Consider the following 19,740-nt stretch of genomic DNA (forward strand, 5'->3'; position numbering starts at 1 on the left):
TTATGCGTAATTGTCCTCAGCTGTGCTCCCCGTATGTTCCCACATCCCTCATTACCTTCTGTGTATTTATGTCAGAATCTCCCTCTGTTCCATTTCGCCCCTCAGTTGATGCACTTTCGTCCCTCAGTGTTGTGTGCATTTCCCCGTGGTTTCCCCGTGCCTCCTTGTGAGTTAGTTTTAGTTCTTCCCAGTGTAGTTTCGTATCGGCCTTTGCCTTTCTGTTAATAAAATCGCGTTTTGAGTTTAACCTCCCGTTTACGAGTCCAGCGTTTGGGTCCAGTCCTGCCTGCCTGCACAGCACATCATGACAAAAATAGCATGAGCCATCATCTACAACACAAAGCTATTCAGCACCTGCTGACACAAAACAGTAAATAGGAAAATCTTACTAGTTCTACTTTAAAAAATATTATCAGCATTTTTCTCATTTTAGATTTGAGTCTCTAAGGTGTGCTTGCATCTAAACCACGCAATCAGAGACTAAAATTAATATTCATTTATCTAAAATATTAGGTAGCATCTCAGATATATTAAAGACATATCAAGTGTAATCTGTTAATAAAAGAACTCCAGGTAATTTGGGAAAAAGTTAACATTATCTCTAGTTATGAATTTTAGTTGTATTACATAAAAACACTAAAAACAAGCACTATTTGCTGTAATCACAATTTGCCATTCAATCTTTCTCACAATAAAATTCACAATTAAACAACTCTGCCTCTGTCCATTATCTATGAACCACAAACATGGATGTTTATGCTTCTTTAAAAGATGATCAAATGCTATCTTGCTGCTCTAGAAGGTTTTAGTGTTAAAAAAAAACAAAACATGGACGAACTAACAGGCCCCAGAAGTCAAGAAGAAGGTCTCTGCTGCCCCCTGGTGTTTGACCTGGATAGGAAAACGCTCAAACAGAAGAAACTTCACTGCAGATATTTTAAAATTAAAATTAACACATTGCTCAAAATGTGCCTTTTAGGAATAATTAAGGACATAAGCATAACTGCACAGTGTATACATCAGGCAAAGATTGTGTTACCTTACTTAACACAAGTCTGTGTACTTTGCTGCAGCTCTGGTAGTCTTCCTTTGTGGTAAGGCCAAAACCTCACTGAGTGCAACAGTCCTGATTAATTCTGCTCTCTGACATTTCATGTGTTTTCATGCACATGTTTCTGGAGGGAGACAGGAAAGAAGTTTTACTAATGAGAAGAGAATACATATGATGCAGCTGGTATCTGCTTGGACCCTTTGGTTTTTACATGTTTTGCATCTAGTTTCAATTAGAACATGCAAAATATATGTTGATATATGGATGTGTGATACCATTAGTTCAGTTGCACCAGTCACAGTGTTTATTAAGCCACATATTGTAATAAGAAACCGTGATTTTGATATCGTGTGTATGGTATGTTATGTAATGAGACGATTTCAAATTGTATGTCAATGTTAATAAAAAATGCTTGATAAAGATCGAAGGTCTGAAATGTTGCGTCATTCTGACCATCAACTGGGTTTCTCAGGGAGCATTTCCCCTCATGAAACTTAAAAGCTGTTGTATTGACCTAAAACAAAGTCCGTGCTTCGTGAACTTCAACATCAGAGGCCACAAGCTGGTTAAAGGTTATATGTAAGCAGGGTGTGCAAATGTTGAACTAAGATAACTGATAATCAGTGAATGGCTGGTGTTATTTGATACAGTATCTCAATAGGATTTTGTAGGACGAATAATCAAAGGTAATTATAAATGAATAGATAGTAAATACTGAAATATTGTAATTATGAATACATTTTTAGAAATTGAGTCAGATGTTTTATTTCAGTCCTACTAATGTGCAGCTGTAGAGGGGTAAACATGTGTCCATTACAGTTGATACTGTGCATTAACAAGAGGTGCTTAAAAATGACGTGAAGATTTCACTGGACATTTTATTAATATTACCTTGGTAACACACCCAGTACTTACTGGGTACTGCTACCATTTTGCCCTCAGAACTGCTTTAATTCTTTGTAGCATAATGGTAAATGGCCTGCATTTGTATAGCGCTTTTCTAGTCCTTAAGGACCCCAAAGCGCTTTACACTACATTCAGTCATTCACCCATTCACACTCACATTCACACACTGGCGATGGCAAGCTACATTGTAGCCACAGCTGCCCTGGGGCGCACTGACAGAGGCGAGGCTGCCGGACACAGGCGCCACCGGGCCCTCTGACCATAGACTTAACAAGGTGCTGGAAACATTTCTCAGAGATTTTGCTCCATACCAACATGACATCAAATAGTTGAATCTCCCAATCCACCACATCTCAAAGGTTCTCTATTGGATTGAGATCTGGTGACTGTGAAGGCCATGTGAGTACAGTGAACTTATGTTCAACAAACATGATTTAAGCCTTGGTTATCCTGCTAAAAAGCTGCCATCAGAAGATGGGTGCAGTGCAGTCAAAAAGGAATGATCAGCAACAATAACCAGGTAGATTGTGGGATTTTTAAACAATGCTCAGTTCGTACTAAGGGCCCCAAAGTGTGCTATGAAAATATTCCCTATACTGAGACACCACCAGCCTGAACCGTCAATACAAGGCAGGATGCGTTCATGTTCTTTATACCGATATCTGAATGTTGCAGCAGAAATTGACTCACAAGACCAGGTAATGGTATTCAAGTCTTCTGTTGACCTGTTTTGGTAAGTTTTGAATTGCAGCCTCTGATTTGTTCTTAGCAGACATGAGTGCCATCCAGTGTTGTCTTTTGCTGCCATAACCCACCTGCTTCAAAGTTCCATGTGCTCTGCACTCAGAGATGCTCTTGTTGTAATAAGTGGCTGTCAGTCTTGCCTTCCCATCAGCTTAAAGCAGTTGAGCCATTCTTCTCTGACATCAACTGCACATTTTCCCCCAGAAAACTGGACCAGTCTCTGTAAACCCGATGACTGGGGAAAACAAAAAAATCCCACATCAGCATTTTGTGATATACAAAGACCTATCCGGCATTAACGACATCATTCAAAGTCACTTAAATCACCTTCCTCATTTCTTCCTCATTCTCATTCATTGTAGCTTCGTGCTATTAGCACTGAAAAATTCTCTGAAGAATGATAGATGGCACATGTCCCGTGATGGTGCAAGTGATTTTCAATAACTTTATTAAAACCATATTGTGACACAGACCAGAACACTTACAGAGCACACAACAGAAATAAATACCATCATGTGTACAGCGCTCATTGCCGAACAGAATTATTGCAGCTGGCTTTTGATTTATGTCATCCAGAAAGAGAGAGGGCATGCTATGTCATCAGACAGAGATACCACCAGGAGCTGGGCTCAGTGTGCCAAACACCCTGCCTGCTTTTTGACCGTAGAGAGCAGTTCCTTAAACACGTCATCGGCTCTGATATACAGCTAGGCTGCGTCTCAATCTAAAACAATCAGCTCCTGCTCAGCTCTGCTCGAGGAGGCATCGGGCTGCTTTAATCAAGGTCCATGTCAGGCTTGCTTTCTGTAGTTTCTGAGGCAGGATTGCCCGCAGCCTCGGTCGTTCCCTTGTCTGCCGCTGCTTCCTGGGGTTTCTCCTGGCCGTCGACGGGCCCGTTCTGCTCTGCAGGGGTCTCCTCTTTGGGAAGCTCCACTTTGGGTTTGGGCTTGGTCACGATCGGGTTACAAGCACCGAAAAGCTCCTGTGGAAAAATGAAATGATGGGTTGATTCAATAAAAACTGAACTAACCCTACAGTCTAATATTCCCAGTGCTTACAATCTTAAACTCACCCTTGTTTTTGCTTTAATGTCTTTGACTTTGACAGATGGATCCACCGCCAGGCTCTGTTTGCTCTGCTGGTTCATGGCACTGTTCATCCAGATCATTGCATCGTTGTTCAGTTTGTCCACCTTGTTTACATCTGCCTCATCTAAATGGTCATACTGCTCATCCTGGAAATCAAACAGACAATATTATGTGCTGTGCAGGCAACAGAAGCTATTAACAGTAGTTCTCATTGTTGCGGCTCCTCCAACCTATGGCCGCGACAGGCTAAACATGAGGACACAGATGACGCGCAACAATGAACCCATAAAATACACTTCTGTACCTTTTGCTCCTTTTATTCCACATGCAACTGTCCCATATACAAATCAGTGCCTGGGATTAACTTATTAAACAAATGCACAGATATAATACATCAAAATAATTCAAGCTGCGATCAAGCTGCGGTCAACAGAAAGTTCTGCCTCATGCTCACCCTACCTTTCTGCTCATCAACATCAGGTGCTGTGAACAGGTGAGTGCAACCACATTTAACATCTACCACACCCATGAGACATGCCCCACACCCGTGCACCAATACAGTGAGTCCATTTAAACCAACCCACATAATCAAAAAGGAACAACTCATATGGCTCCTACACTCATGTCTTTTAAACAATACCGTGTAAACATATTTAAAAACAAATACATTTCTTAATACTGTAGTTAATAGTAGTTACCTTCATTTTGTAGGCTTCGATAAATTTCATGTACTGCTGGATTTGTTTTCCCAGCTCATCAAAAGCTTTAGGTCTCTCTTCAGACTCTGCATACCTGTCCTGAATCGGCTGACCGAGTTTCTGCAGAGCACACCATAAACACATCAGTTAGAGAAATCAATATGTGATCGACTAAGACAAGAAACATAAAGAAATAAAAAAGAAATCAGCGCAATAATCACCTTCAACTCTGCCAGTTTGTCAATGTACACCTGTTTGGGTTGGTCCTCTCCATCTTCATACAGCCAGTTTTCAGTATCCTCCAGCTTTAAGGACAAAACATCTCGGTCCTAAAGAATTAGAATGATTTCACATTATGTCGAGGGACGTTGAATCTGCTGCTAATTACATCACGGCTTATCTTAAACGATGAATGAGATGATGCTCTTCACTCACAGATTCGCTGACGAACTTCTCCAGCATGCCGTGCAGTTTGTCCCTCATTTCGTACACGTACTCTTCTACATTATTCTTAGCGTCGTTCCTCTCCTTCTCCAGCTTATCCTGCATGATCATCTTGCCCTGAGGAGAACAAACACAGCCATTCTTACTCCCAGGCGAGATGACTGGATTGTGTCGTGTCAGTGTGAGAGATGGGTGAAAATATAGGTACCTCATTTTCTACAAAAAGATTGAGCATGTCGTTTGCTAGCTGCCACTGTGGGTTGTTTTCAATTGGAAGCTCCAGAACTTTTGTCTTGACTTTGGGTTTTTTGGCTTGTGGAGGCTGATCGGACTTCTTCTCACCCTTGTTCTCCTCTGTGGAAGTCTAAGGAAAAAAAGAAAAGGTATAACAAAATATAAACACACAGTATTATAACATTTACACAGTCTAATGAATTCGCTTCATAAGGATAAAACATAAGAATGAAAACATTACAGGGTTCTTTAATCTGGGCTATCAATATTTAACTGATTCTACACAAACATCTCACCTCCATCTCTTCACTCTCTCGTGGCGTCTTCTCTTCTGTTTCTTTCTGAGCATCTCCCTCGGCTGAGGGCTGCTCATCCTGATCTGTCTGCATTTTGCTCTGCTGTGGGAAGAAATTTAAGAAGTCTTTAAGAAGAAGCATCTCACAATGAGTACCACATGACTCTTTGTGATGAACCGTTTGTCCAAACTACCTCTCCATCTTTGTCGGCAGCCTGTTCTGTTTCCATTGGTTCCTCTGCCTCATCAGACTTCTGCACTTCAACCAGAGAGGCACTGGACACACTAAAGATTCCATGAATGTTCACCCGCACTTTCACTTTCACTTTGGAGCTCTCACCTGATGCCTGGGGGACAACTTTCTGGATCATAAACTGACCTGTGGAAATAAAGGGTTAAAAGGAGTAAAGATTAAAAAAATTAACTAGGAAAAATAGCTTCAGTGAAGCTTGTTAATCGCTGCCGGTCATATCCCCAGTCATTAAAAAGATATCACTCAGGGTCAGTTATAGGTCTGCATTTTTTATTTAAAAAAAAAAAAAAAACCCTAGGGAGACTGCAACATATTAAAACCTGGGATGATAATGGTGAACCGTGATGTATTAGGTAGAAACTGATCAAAGAGAAAGAAAAAAAAGATGATTACTGGAGATCATTTTAAAATTTAGTGAGATCAAACTGGTAAAAAAAACAAAAAACAAACAAAAACACAAAAAGGCCACGTTTAATAGTGAAATTAAGAGGATTTCCAGCACAAGGAACTCAAAGCATTGGGCCTAAACAGCTGTGTAGCCTTAAGAAAAACTCTTATCAGTGAGACTAATAAAAAATGCTTCAGTTGGCAGAAGGAACATAAAAATTGGACTCTGGAGCGACGGAAAAAGATCATGAGGTCTGTAAAGGATTTACTGTGATGGTCACATCAGGGTACAAAGAAAGGTGGATTAAGTGATGCAATCATCATCCACAGTGTAGAGTACAAGCTTGTGAGAGCAGTGTTGATGATGTGGCATTACTTCAGTTGGTCAGTTCTTGGTTCAACAACATTCTGCACCCAAAACTTCACCTGATAATCTGGATATAGTGAGTCAACAGGTTTTTCGATCATAGGATTTTTTTTTTCATCTTCATCATCGATGGTTCAATTTGTGAAGGAGTTATTCAGGTATCACGAGACATCAGTTTTAATGGGACACCAACTGGTCCAGACATTAAACCAACTGGGTATGCTGGAGAAGACTATACACAGTGGTCCACCTCTTCAATTGTGAGCACAAGATCTTGGTGAGATATTAATGTGATTCTGGACATATATAAATCCTAAGACATTGCATACGCTTACTGAAAAGAAGTGATGGCAAATGAGCACCATCATCAAAGCTTATGGGGTCAAACTACACATTAGTGTGTGATTTGTTTGGCCAGGCAGTAAATTTGAAAGTCAGGAAAGGTACACCAACCAAGATATTCTTCTAAGGACTTTATGGGGGGGGGGGGGGGGGGGGGGGGAATAAAAACTTATAGGTACTAATCTAGCTGTGTGTCTGCTTGATGTGTAGGTAACACAGCTTTAGGAAGGTTTCATTTCTTACCTATAGTGGGATCTGGATAAGGCAGCTCATTAGGGGAACTGTAGTAAGCCTCCAAAGAGAAAGGCTCTTTCCGGTAGAAAGTCAGCACTTTGGAAAAGGGCGCAGCATGGTTTTTGGGAAACACCTCGCAATCACTGCAACAAATGAATATTAGATTACATTAAATAACTAAGATAAATGTGAGCATAAATAAATAATGATGACGATAATAATAATAATGAAAAACAAAGAAGTCTTTTTCTTTTACCTCACACCGTCCTCTGCAGCAGAATGCCATTTCAAAGAGATGGGATATGGAACGGCATCTGTGATGGAGAATTCACGGACTTTGAAGGCCGGAGACAGGATTGCGCACTGAGGAGAGAGATGGCCTTGTGTCAATGAGCGCTGCAGTAGCATTATATCATATTAACCCCTCTCAATCACCAACACTTGTTAAAGTTCGTCAGATGCAAACAACTGATTATTTCCCAGTAGACATCAGAATAAAACCCGACTGCAGTGTACCTGCAGAGCGCATCCTCTGGCCACAGCTTCATCAGCATTCAGTGTAGTGCTCAACTCCTTTCCAAAGAATTTGCTGATTCTCTCTTTGACAGCTGGGATTCTGGAAGCGCCGCCGACTATCTCAACCGCATAGATGTCTTCTTTCTTCAGTTCTTATGAAATAAAAACAAAGTTTTAATCTTAAACATGAAGAAAAACTAATGAGTTCCTTTTGTAAACTCAATTAGCCAAAAACTAAATTAAACTTACTGGCCTGTTCCAACAGACTCTGCAGAGGGGGTTCTACTCGGGCCAAAATGTCAGCACACATCTCTTCAAACTGAGTCCTGCAAAAGAAAAGAGGAACATGCCGTTAGATGCAAAGTAGATATCAACAATCAGCAAAAAATTACTTTCTTGTCAAACTACCTGTTCATTTTTCCAGTGACATCGATGTCATTCATGAAGCACTCGATGTTGAGTGGCAGGTCAGAGGAGTTAGCGCTCATCAGTTTCTTAAGTTTTTCACACTCCTGGTAGAGCCTGACCAGAGCCCGGGGCTTTGACTTCACATCAAGCTTGTACTTTTTGCCAAATTCCTCGCAGAAATGTTTAACGACCATCTCGTCAAAATCCTTTCCTCCCAACAGCGGGTCACATGCTGTGGCAAGAACCTGAGCGGCAGGGTAAAGAGTTATGGTTATCACACAAACTCAGTTGTAGACTGATAAACTGTGTGCAGTGCGCTGGGATGTCTACACACCTTGAGTTTGCCTTTATTAAAGGCACACACAGATGTCTGGTATCCAGAATGGCCCAGGTCCACAAACACCACATTCCTGGCCTTCTCCTCAGGAGCAGGCAGATCCTGTTTGTAGATTCCATAAGCCAAGGCAACTGCAAGGACAATAATCAAGTCAATTAGAATTTTTAGGTGTACCTTATTAACTAGTTAGAAGATAGAAGCTAGTATGCTTAGAAACAACACCAAGCTAGAGTGGCTTTGTATGACTCAAAGCTCAAAATAATCCTCATCTTATAATTAACTATTTTATTTATACTGGGCAGTAATGTAGCCCTTTTAGTGCCTGATATGATCATATTATGATATCTCCTTTTAAGAAAAAAAACTGTTTGAAATTTGAGTATGTAGAGCATTCGACTGATTTGAGCATCCACCACTTTGAATATGACAGAAAATGATCAAGAGCATAATAGGTCTCAATTACTGTCAGATCAGAGTTGATTAGTAAGATGCACTTCCTTGCCTAAAAGCCCTGGTACAGACCTGCAGTTGTCTCATTCATCAGCCTCAAGCAGTTGAGTCCAGCAATCTGAGCAGCATCTACTACAGATCTCCTCTCAGCATCAGTGTAGTAGCAAGGAACCTGGTTAGAACAGAAGGGAGTCCATTGATTAGTCAATTAGTCTGGTTAATCAGCCCGCAAGGTGGCACACACTATAAGCTGGATGATGTGATTCTGATCTTTCTCAGCTGATAAACAGTAGATAATTTGGTCACACGACTATGCTCTCATGTTAAGCAACACAATATATCTGTGTCTGAATTACAGCAAAGTCACAGACTGAATGTCACACGCATCTTTAGTATTTGCAACAGGTTTTTATTGTTTTGAAGGTTGACAAACGGAAGGAAATGCTTGTGTATGATTGCTGAGAAATAAACTTTCACTGCCAATTTGAAAAGAACTCTGAGCAATTAAAAAAAACAACAACTTATAAGCAGCTGTCTCAAAAATGAATCTCTCATCCAACTCCAGTCAGCTGTCCTCTGCCCTGCTGCTTGGAAGAGTTAAGCATAATGGAACATGACTCACGTGTCTGCCTGCTGCAAGTTCTGGTTTAGAGTGCAGCAGATCTCCAGAGCAGAAGAATCACTACTGTAACTAACAGAAGTTCTTGGACGTGAGTTTAATTATTAATTCTAGAATAAGTCTGATGCACAATCAAAGGTCATGGGTTTCTGATAGAATATGGATGATTCAAGAATTAAGACTGGATTTAGTGAAACCAAACTATGTACAACATAGACTCTCTGTTGTATGCCATTCTCTCAGAGCTTGTGTGTTATTGTGTTAACCTACTTAATGAAAGACAGATTCAGGACAAGTCTGATCAGGTAACATGACAAATGCATGTGTGTGTGAGGCATGGACTTGTTATGACAGCATACTTACAGACACAACGCAGTCAGCCACGGGTTTCTTCAGGGCGTTCTCTGCTGTCTCCTTGAGCTTGGTGAGAAGCATGGCGGTGACCTGTTCAATGCTGAATACCTTTTCCTCCTCCATGTACATCACCTTTAACAAAAATCCAATTGACAGACATGGAAGTTTATTACGTGTCAGCTCAAAATGAGTGTTTTGTATATCAGCAGCTTTTTAAAAAATATTCCAGTTAGTGACACAGAGCAGCAAAAGGTTCTCAGAGGTTTTCGATTAGATCCTCAAAGAAAAACAAACCCATTATCAGCCGCTAGACCGTTAGACCAAGTTTACTGTAAAGTCAGGTCTGGAAAAAGAATACCAAAATTTTAACTATAATGCAAATGTTCCCGCTTCTTCTCTTACCTTGATGCCTGTTGTTCCCGTGGGCATTTGTGCAATATCGTAGACCATGTTTTCTTTGAGGGACTGCACATATGGATCTGAAAATGCCCTGCCATGAAACTTCTTGAACCCTTGGACTGTGTTCTTGCAGTTTGTGACAACCTGTTTAATGAGAGAAAGAAAAGAAACAACTCTGTTTAATTGACGCACAAATACTAACTGCGCAAACTGTCAATTTATGACTTGGCAAATTGATTTGTGTTGGTGCAGTTTCTGTGTAGAGAGTTGTTCATTCTCTGTGCACTGTGTGATGAAGCGACCCCCACCCCGGTCTCCTGAGCAAAACCTGTACCCAGCACCCCTCAGCTTCTCCTGAAAACATACCTGGCTTTTTGCAGCTGCACCAATTGATCGATTCCGGGGTCCAAAAGAAACACATGCTCTAAAAACAGAAAACACAATTCACCTCTCTCATCTACAACAATTACTTCACAATGGTGCAGTTAGTTCACCAACTGGCGATATAATATTAACCTTTTCACGTGTATTTTTTAAGATTCTGAAATCACAATTCTATGGTCCTTTATGTGGTTTTTCTGTGGACCGAGAGCGTTAAAAATGAAGCACAATAGGCTGATAATGTGGTTTTGACAGCCTGGTTCCGGCCTCCTCCCGTCAGCCTGCAGTAAAACATCCATCACCTGACTAGTTAGGTCACTTAACGACCTTTAAATGATTTTTTGATGGTATTAATATATTCAAACCCCAAAAGAAACAATAAATTAAAATTAAGTTATCCCAGGGTTTCTTTTCTCAAACAATTTCGTTCCGGCTTGCTAGCATTAGCTTTAGCACTCACATGCTGTTTCCTGTTGTGAAATCTGTTAGCATGCTAACTAGCTAGCAATGTTAGCTTCACTCAATATTAGGATATAGAAAAGTACATTCATTCACATTCTGTAGGCGTTATCAACGCAGACGATAGATTGCAAAGCATCCTCAATGATGTGACTAGTCGTACTTACGGTGTACATCGATCGCTGTATTCATTGGCGACAGTTTCAATCCCTCCGGCTCGGGCTACTGCTACATAGCAGTTCAAAAACCCGACGTCAAAGCCTACAACTGACATTATCGCTAGTTAACTTGGTAGTGTGGAGTTACAAGGAGGAACAAAAATACAGTTCGGTGCTCAAAGTGACAACGGTGGCTACAGAAGCTCTCAGTCAGCGGACGGTGATACACCCTTGTTCTTCTTGTTCCATGAAGCTGAGCAGCAGCATGCGGTACGCCGGCAGATGCGTGACAGCGTTCAGGAATTTTCTGTCTGTGCACTGACCAATAGCATCCGACTGCGGGGACCAGAGAGATGTCATGCGCCACCTACAGCTCAGACCCGGTATCGCATCAGCAGGTCTTTTTTTTTTTCCTTTGGGGGTCGCAAAAGCGGATCATGTTCATCACCGTTCATAGCATCCTCTTCTGTCACACCAACCCTCTGCATGTCCTCTTTTGGTACACCCATGAATCTTTTTTGTGGCCTTTCTCTTTTCCTCCTAGGTGGAAGCTCCATATCCATCCACCAACTCTTTCTCATATCTTCATGGTATGGGTCATCATCTTTATCGCTGTATATTTACTACCACTCGGTCTGTCACACTTGTTTCTTCTCTTCTCTATCCCTCAGGAATCCTTTCACTCTCCAGGACTGTGTTAAACTATCTGGTTAAAAACTCAGCTGAGCTCTGCATACCTCCACAGGTATGTCATCTAAACCAACTGCCTTTCCACTCCTCATTCTTTTTATAGCTGCCATCATTTCCTCCAGCTAATCCTCTGCACTTCCTGGTTTACATCTTCCTCTCTCTCTCATTTTATACATTCATCAGGTCCTCAAAGTACTCCTTCCACCTTCTTAGCACACCCTGGTCACTGATTAGTACATGCCCATCTCTATCCATAATCACCCTAACCTGTTGCACATCCCAGTATCTCACTAGAGTCTGTATCATCGCTGTCTGACTTCTGGTAGCTGTAGTGTCAACCATTTGGAGGTTGGTATTTTCTTAAGTATCACAACTACTTCAAATCAGCTGTAATAAAATTGTCTGGCTGTTAAGACTTCTGATTATGTTTCTGGCAACTCTCACCAGCTAAACATATCAAGCAGTCACATCAGCAAATCAGCATCAGGTGATGCAAAATCATGTTGTTACAACAGAATGTTCTGCTTTTACTTTGACACATAGCACCCACCTACGCTGTTGCAGATCCTGCCATGGCAACAGCACTCACCAGTGACTGTGGTCAGCAGGACACTGTATTCTACAACATCACAAAGTCAATCAGCCTACTTTTATTAGACACTCATGAATCTGGAGATTCAACTAACACAGGGAAGGAATACAGTATATAAAGTTCACTGTCGTGCAAAAAGACAGCTGTGGCACTGCCTCTACCCCTCGGACTCAAAGCGTGGGGATGATTCCAGAAACACTGAGCTTGAAAATAAATACATTTATATGTCTTATATATCCATTCCTCAGCACTGCTTTTATGACTGACTAGTATTAACTTCTGCAGTTGAACCATTTCTGTCTCATCAGTATTATTCTCATGGGATCAAAAATAGCAAATAATCCCATCAAACTGTTCAAACTCGCTCAAACACAGATTCCAACATTTAACCACATTTTTTTTTTCTGTGCACTGATTTTTTTAATGCAAAAATATGTATTAGAACATGTAAAACTGCAACCCTATCACAACATCCACCACATTCTAAGTAAAAACATGACAAACTGGTGTGCACAGGCATCAGATGATTGGCCAGAACATCACCAAACGTCATTTGTGAGAGTACCACACTTATCCTCGAAATGTCACACTCTAACTTAACTATTTTTTATTTTGTCATTCAATGTTAGGAATTAAAGTGAACCAACAGTCAATCAAAACTGATTCACATAAATATTTTCACTTTTTATTGGTTAGACATACAGACTTGGAATTATAAACAGAGGGCAGTTTAGAAAGGCGGTGCGTGTTCATTGATCGTTCTCGTAGTCGGCTGAATTCTTCCTCTTGCCCTGCTGATGGACGCTGTTGCCCCAGCTGTAGGTCAGATACATAAGGACCATTGCTGCAAAAAGGATGATGACAAAACACATTAGCATTAGCGATCTGACACTTCATGCACCTTACTGTGAAATAAGTGTCTTTAGTAAATCCTTAAAAATCATATTGTCTGTTCACTCCGTTCTCTTCAAATCTTCACTCATGCTTCACACATGACACGACTAAAACACTTCTATTATATTAGCACAAATACTGTTATGGTCAAACTTATAATCAATTAATTTAACAGGTCGCTTGTATTTTTATAGCTTAAAATACAAGCGTTTTTAGCTCAGAACCCAACTTCCAGATTCCAGGTGAAGTTTAACTAGGAAAATATGAACGGCTGAAAGCTGAAACAAACAGGCCAAGCATGCCACATATGCTCTTATTTAATTATAAGAATTTACTGATATTGACATAATGAGCTGGTATACCAGAATCCTAACATAGTGTCAAAGAAAAACACTCACGGGGTGCAACTTTGAAGAAAGACGACGTGACCCTCCTCCACACATTTGGGATTCCCTTGGAGAAGTAGTTGGGGAAAGCCCTCTGCTCAAAAGGGGACAGACTGTATGTGATTATATGCCTGACCTTGGCCAAGTTTCCAAAGTGGCGTCCCATGTTTACTGGAGAGCTGGGCTGAAAAGACAGCAAGACGCATACAATCACAGTCATCAGTGCTTAAGTGTTTCTGTGAACTGGATTTAAAGCAAATATTTTTAACCCAATAGCTGGATAATATATCTAATGCTCTCCTCAGAAACCAGCCTGTCATTGGAAAGGGGGTTATTGGGGTTACTGGATTTTGAATATACATAAAGGGCAATACATACGTGTCGTATTAACTTTAACGTAAAGTCGTCATTTAAACGTTAGCTTATGTAATGAGGTTCACAAGTCAGCTTTATAAAGCGGTTTTATGTAACAGTATTACATAAACAATCACCTGCCCTTGTCTTAAAGACTTCCTGTAATAGTCACTAACACAGAACCCCCAAAAGGGTGCCAGATTATTGATCCGTAGCCTGTCTCAAAGAAGACAACATTAAAATCCCAAACGAGCTAAGGTTAGCCGCGCTAGACGTTAGCTCGTCTGTTAGCTCAAACAGGCTAGCTCCTGAGGTAGAAACAGACCTTGAGCTTGCACGAAAGCGTGGTATTTGAATCGCAATAGCGTCACACTAGTTCAGTTTCGCTATAAAATTTACTGACATGTCACGTTTTGGTATTACGGAAAAATTCAAGAAAAACTTTGCAGTTGAAATAATGACATTGAGACTCACTGCTTTGCTTGTCCACGGTGTTTCTGAACACTTCCGGTGTTCGTCGACCTTTGTTATTCAGGCGTCAGCTCACGCCGAGGGCATTACTGCCGCCTGACGGGCTGGGGTTTAAACGGCAAGCCATGATCTGAGTGAGGAAAATGTGTTTTTTCTAGTTGCAGGTCTATTAATACTGTGCTCGTGTGTTTTCAGATATTCCAATATTTGATTATGGGCATCATCTAGTTTAGGCCGCAGATCCTAGCTGCCACAGCAAATCACACTCAGAAGGTGCCAATATTAATCGACTAAGCTCTAAAGGTTTTTTTTCCTCAGTTAGGACTTGAAGCAAAACAAGTAAAGTTGTGGTCGAAAGTTCCCATACACTCATCGTGGGCATGGATGTCATGTTAATTTTTATTCAATGATCTAGGGTGGAATGATTGTGCATCATAGATCTTTAATCACTTAAAAAAAAACAAGAATTGGGTGCAGAATTGAATTTGTGTTGGATTTTCTTTAGTGTACATCTGTATACAGGCTTAAATATGAATATATACACTCCCACTAATATTTAGCTAAATGTCTCTTAACGTGTTGCACTTCAACCAGAAACTTTGGTCGCCATAAGTAAGCTTGAGGCATATTTTTGGCTGGATGACCACTTTTCACGGCACAGTTGGTAGTTCATTTAAATTGATTACTTTCAAGGCAATGACTGGGCATTTAAACATAGTCCACAATTTTTCACAAGGGTTGAGGCCGGCGTTTTGGCAAGACCATTACAAAAGTGTAATATTAGTCTGCTTTATTTATTCCAAAACCACTTGTGATGTATGCTTGGCATCATTGTCCTGTTGGAACATCCAATTAGATCTAAGTTCATACTGTCTAACTTTGATTTAAGGTGATGAAGAAAGACACCTCTCATCTCTGTGGCCAGATAGCTCAATCTTTGTCTCATCTGGCCATAAAACTTTTCTTTTTCAGAAGATTTCCTCAATTTCAGCACCACTCATCTGTATTTGGCATTGTACAAAGAAAACACTATTCCAACAGTAAAACGCTCTTTTCTTTAGTGGCTCATAGCTTTTCACATAATTCCATTTAGACAAAGACAAGGTTTATGCATGTTATTTTTAATTTTTTTCAACTTTTGCCTACATAATTTCATTCTTTCGAATATTCCTAAGCTGAGCACAGACACACAGTGAATTCATTCAGTTTGCATAAATAGACATGACATGCATTTAGTCTCATTCAACCAGTACAAATATATAAGCATGCAGTCAGTTCACACGTATGCAGTCACTCAGTGACCAGAAGTAATAAATACACACTGAAACCTCGACAACTTTCATTCTGGACATTATGCAGACAGACGTCTGTAATCCCCATGAATAAAACGATATGTAAAAGGTTTGGGAAGCGTTTGTGACTGCTTTTTCTTTTTGTCCAGAACAGGGCTACTTAAAATTTGGCAAATTGTGTTAAATTAAAGAATAATGACAGACAACCCACCCAGAATAAATTAACAAAAACAAGCAAACTTAAAATAAATCATACATCACACATTTTTATCTTCAAGTGTGTTAGATTCATTACAACATTTCTAACAGCTGAAGATCAGGATTCATCTGCACCTTTTCTGCCTTAACAAAACCGAAATAAATGCCACACTTTTACATGATAAAATACTTTAAGTAAACACACCTGCTCCAGACCAAACTTCTTTCATGCACAACGATTTTATAAATTCATGAAATCACCGAGCCTGGTCAGAATATTTGATGCTTCGAAACAGTCCACCTGTGTGATGACTGCTGATGAGGGTTTTGTTGACATTCTGATCAGCCTGAAAAACAGAAAGGCATGTTGGTTGCTGGCTTAGCGACATGTACACCTGGTGGCGACCATGTCTTCAAACTCCTTGTAGACGTAAGAGCCGTCCTCTTCAAAGATCATGACACTGAGGGGGCTGTAGTGGGAGGGGACACACGAGGGCCTGGGAACAGAGGAGTCAAGCTTCTCATAGATGAGGTTTTGCACCATGGTGTGGACGGGTGACCCGTAGATGAAGCCCGTGATCCTCGGGCAGATTCCCCTGCAGTACCTGGGATTGTACTTAGGAGGAAACACAATCCAGTGGTCCAGTTTGAGCTGACTGAAGCGCACCCTGAAATCATACAAGGCGCAGTCACGTGTTGGGAATTCGGAACTTGAGAGAAGCTCAGGCAGCTGGATGTCCAACCTTGTATCATCTCGTTTGCTCTTTGGAGATTCCCTCTTCCATCTCCTCTTGCGCCCACGCCTGCGTTCTGGTTTTAAAGCCCCCTCCTTCTGAAAATTATTAAAGGCCACAGATGGCCTTTTACTTGCTTTAGCACTCTCTAGTGACCTCTGGTGGGCGATTTTACTGGTGTCATTGAGGTAAAGAAGTAGAGGAGGGGACCTCAAGGTGATCTCCAGGGGACCTTTGCAACCATTGCCCTTGGCTCTTTGTTCCTCTGGGCAGGTGATGTTGACAAGCAAGTGTATGTTCTTTTTTGGAAACTTTAGGAGAGGCAGAAAAAATGAAGTGATGTCAACCTCCACCCAGTTTCTCCAGCTCCTCCTGCCTGTGCTGGCTGAAAAGTTCACTGCACGTTGGACCCCTGGACAGAGCGGGCACTGATTCGACCGCTCATACTCCTCAATAGTGATGTAACACAGAGAGCTGACAGGTGCTGAACTTTCATGGTCCAAACTGTACAGCAGGGCCGAGTTCAGAAGTTGCTCTTTTCTTCTCACTTGATGGAGGCTGTAGGATAAATCCTGCATAAAACTCTCTGTGGAAGAACACAAGAACACAAAGGGCAGAAAGTCACCATCATGTCATGATGCAGACGTGCTCAAGATTACACCAAATTTTAATTAGGTTGAATAAACATGCACAACTTATACATGTAGCCAATTCCACCAATGACATTTTACTTTTAAGGGAAGTTAAAAATGCAGGATTAGTGACAATAATGTGTTTCCATAATCAGTTACATACAAACAAAAACCCCTAAAAACGCACACTTTTTGTATAAAAAAAAACAACAACTTTTGCACACTTTTAAAAATATATAGAATAAGAAATATTGGTATATTGTAGCATACCCAAGTATTATCACACTAAAGTTGAATGACTAAAAAAAAAAAAAAAAAAAAGACCTCAAGCTAATATCTGTGAAACCATACATGTGGTTTGGACCGTTTAAGATATTATGTGTTGTATATTAGAAGCTATAAATAATATATCTGTCCCCTGTCTGCAAAAAAGATAGCAAGCAACACAATCCCCAGAGCAGGTATGACCAACTTCACCACACTGGCCTAGTGAGTTTGTGTGTCAACAGTGCAAACAGCGCACCTAGTTGAGCAAGGGTGTGTGCAAATGTACGTGCATCTCTTGGCAGCGAACATCTACCTGCTGCTCTGCCTAATAACAAAAAAGCGCAGAGCAAAATGGATGATCTGGGGAAGAAATATAGGCAGAGAGGGAGGGAATAAAAATGAGAAAGAAAAGGCAGCTAAATGCTGCAAAAAACATCCCAGTTATGAACCAGATCAAACAAACACTCACCATACATGCAGCCTAATGATTTATCCAGGTGCCCCAAAAGCCATAGCATTACCTTGAAATTCAGTATTTAGGATTGTTGGCAGTCCCAGGTTGCCTCTCTTAATGTTATAATATGAATAAAGTTATTCATTTATAACTAACATCAACGCACAACCTGTAAAATCAGTGGTTAGTGTATTGCATGTACATGGTGGACTGGAATTATTTACGTATGATCTCAGTCTGCCCCTGGTACAGCAGAGAGAAGTGGGTCAGGTCAGTGTAAGATGATGAGATGTAGTATAAGGTATGGTTAATGTCTAGGTAAGGTGAAACATGAGACAGTCACAACATTGTAATACCATTAAATGAACCACTTTTTGTTCTGTGTTGAGTCAGTTTGTTGGGACATTTGACTCAAAAACTTTATTTATGTTACCAAATATAAACTGAGATACTTATCCTAGGGTGCATCTGGGGCTTGAGGTTCTTCTGAGATCCAGGAAGCTCTGGTAATCTCGCTTTGCTTTACCTCATCTTTGAAAAAGTGACCTATATCTCCAAATCACTGAAACTCTATAATCTTAAGCACATGACCCTTAAAAACTATCATTTGGGGTGTTTTAAGGCTGTGTGTGATGTTTCGGAGCCTATTCGTTTATTTAAATGGCCATGGAGCATCAGTGCTGCATGACTGTTTTGTTTTCTCCAGTGCAGTCACCTGTCCGTGTGACTTGCTCACCTTTGTTACTTTGTGCCAGGCACTCATCCTGTGGCTTGATCAGTCGGACAGTGTTGTAGATGTTGCTCCCGTCCACACTCCTCTGCACTCTGGAGGACTTCTTGTAAACCTCCGTCAGATATTTCATGTACCTGTGCTCGGGTTTGAGCTTTTTCTTCAGACCGTGGTTCCACCTCGACCCCCCATGCTCCGACAGAGCTTTCAGCAGCGGGGAGAAGATGCTGTCGTACTGGTAGGTGAAGTCGGTCAGTGTGTGCGGCGCGTTAGTGGCAGGCCTGGAGGGCGCAACCAGCGGGAAGCTGCAGGTGACGAGCAGCAGCAGAGCGACAGTGCGAAAACGACGAAGGGCAGCTGACATCAGCATTTGTTTTTCCATTATAAACAACGAAACCGGTCAAAACCTATCGGGACTCTCTGTGGAGAGCTCGAGGTCAACAGGAGCGAACACGTGCTGCCGCTGATCAACACGCGCAGGTGTGGGCAATCAGCTCCATCACTCATATTACTTTGTCACGTAAAAGAAAGCTGCTGCAGGAGCCCCTGTGGCTTGGTCGTGTGAAAAATAAGAATCAGAACTGCAGCGAGCTTGTTTTATATGTAGCACAAGTGAGAGGACTGTGTTTTGTAAAGCACCAGCTCTGATTAAACTGTGAACCTTTAACTTCTGGTATTGAAGTACGTTTCCGGTTATTGTAAAAACCAGGTCAGACTACACATTTTAACATTTAAAGTGGGAAACCGAGCCCTCTAAACAGATCTGAAACACATTTTAGCAAATTTAAATACATTTAATCCTAAGGTAGGTGAATTTTAGCAGAGCTACACTGTCTACCAGTATCTCAGAAATTATTTAAATTGTTATTTAAATTATTTACTTTTACCTGCATATAAAATCTGAAATGGTCTCTTGCCTTTT

General features: G+C 40.9%; 3 protein-coding genes across 4 annotated transcripts; all 3 read right to left on the minus strand.

Annotated features, from left to right (window-relative positions):
* Window positions 1-3,121: 3,121 nt before the first annotated feature.
* On the minus strand, window positions 3,122-11,450 carry hspa4b (heat shock protein family A (Hsp70) member 4b). The gene is made up of 19 exons (XM_085171432.1): window positions 11,134-11,450; window positions 10,493-10,550; window positions 10,130-10,270; window positions 9,737-9,859; window positions 8,827-8,926; window positions 8,302-8,435; window positions 7,968-8,212; window positions 7,809-7,885; window positions 7,560-7,711; window positions 7,300-7,406; window positions 7,053-7,186; window positions 5,655-5,839; window positions 5,462-5,563; window positions 5,140-5,295; window positions 4,923-5,048; window positions 4,709-4,816; window positions 4,488-4,607; window positions 3,774-3,935; window positions 3,122-3,683 (listed from the first exon to the last, which is right to left on the minus strand). The coding sequence occupies exons 1-19, from the start codon at window positions 11,238-11,240 to the stop codon at window positions 3,477-3,479; spliced, it is 2,544 nt and encodes an 847-aa protein (XP_085027558.1). The 5' UTR covers window positions 11,241-11,450; the 3' UTR covers window positions 3,122-3,476.
* Window positions 11,451-13,069: 1,619 nt separating this feature from the next.
* Window positions 13,070-14,644, minus strand: uqcrq (ubiquinol-cytochrome c reductase, complex III subunit VII). Of its 2 annotated transcripts, none has more exons than XM_085171583.1 (3): window positions 14,515-14,644; window positions 13,699-13,870; window positions 13,070-13,250 (listed from the first exon to the last, which is right to left on the minus strand). In XM_085171583.1, the coding sequence occupies exons 2-3, from the start codon at window positions 13,850-13,852 to the stop codon at window positions 13,156-13,158; spliced, it is 249 nt and encodes an 82-aa protein (XP_085027709.1). In that variant the 5' UTR covers window positions 13,853-13,870; window positions 14,515-14,644; the 3' UTR covers window positions 13,070-13,155. The 2 variants fall into 2 exon arrangements, with proteins under 2 accessions (XP_085027709.1, XP_085027716.1); XM_085171590.1 differs by lacking the exon at window positions 14,515-14,644 and adding an exon at window positions 14,178-14,332.
* Window positions 14,645-15,378: 734 nt separating this feature from the next.
* On the minus strand, window positions 15,379-19,630 carry gdf9 (growth differentiation factor 9). Its single transcript, XM_085171524.1, has 2 exons — window positions 18,825-19,630; window positions 15,379-17,321 (listed from the first exon to the last, which is right to left on the minus strand). Exons 1-2 carry the CDS (start codon window positions 19,198-19,200, stop codon window positions 16,381-16,383), a joined length of 1,317 nt encoding a protein of 438 aa, XP_085027650.1. The 5' UTR covers window positions 19,201-19,630; the 3' UTR covers window positions 15,379-16,380.
* Between the last annotated feature and the right edge of the window lie 110 nt (window positions 19,631-19,740).

The sequence above is a fragment of the Neolamprologus multifasciatus genome, chromosome 2 (genome assembly GCF_963576455.1).
Source record: "Neolamprologus multifasciatus chromosome 2, fNeoMul1.2, whole genome shotgun sequence".
Taxonomy (NCBI): Eukaryota; Metazoa; Chordata; class Actinopteri; order Cichliformes; family Cichlidae; genus Neolamprologus; species Neolamprologus multifasciatus.

Bases quoted from the DNA above. Each gene is read 5' to 3' on its own strand.
- uqcrq (XM_085171583.1), bottom strand. From the start codon at position 13,852: ATGGGACGCCACTTTGGAAACTTGGCCAAGGTCAGGCATATAATCACA. The intron at 13,251-13,698 runs GTGAGTGTTTTT...TCCTTTTTGCAG, and splicing joins TTTCTTCAAAGTTGCACCCC to CAATGGTCCTTATGTATCTG.
- hspa4b (XM_085171432.1), bottom strand. From the start codon at position 11,240: ATGTCAGTTGTAGGCTTTGACGTCGGGTTTTTGAACTGCTATGTAGCA. The intron at 10,551-11,133 runs GTAAGTACGACT...TTCTGTTTTTAG, and splicing joins TACAGCGATCGATGTACACC to AGCATGTGTTTCTTTTGGAC. The intron at 4,608-4,708 runs GTGATTATTGCG...TGTGCTCTGCAG, and splicing joins ACAAACTGGCAGAGTTGAAG to AAACTCGGTCAGCCGATTCA.
- gdf9 (XM_085171524.1), bottom strand. From the start codon at position 19,200: ATGGAAAAACAAATGCTGATGTCAGCTGCCCTTCGTCGTTTTCGCACT. The intron at 17,322-18,824 runs GTGAGCAAGTCA...GTTCTTCCACAG, and splicing joins CCTGGCACAAAGTAACAAAG to AGAGTTTTATGCAGGATTTA.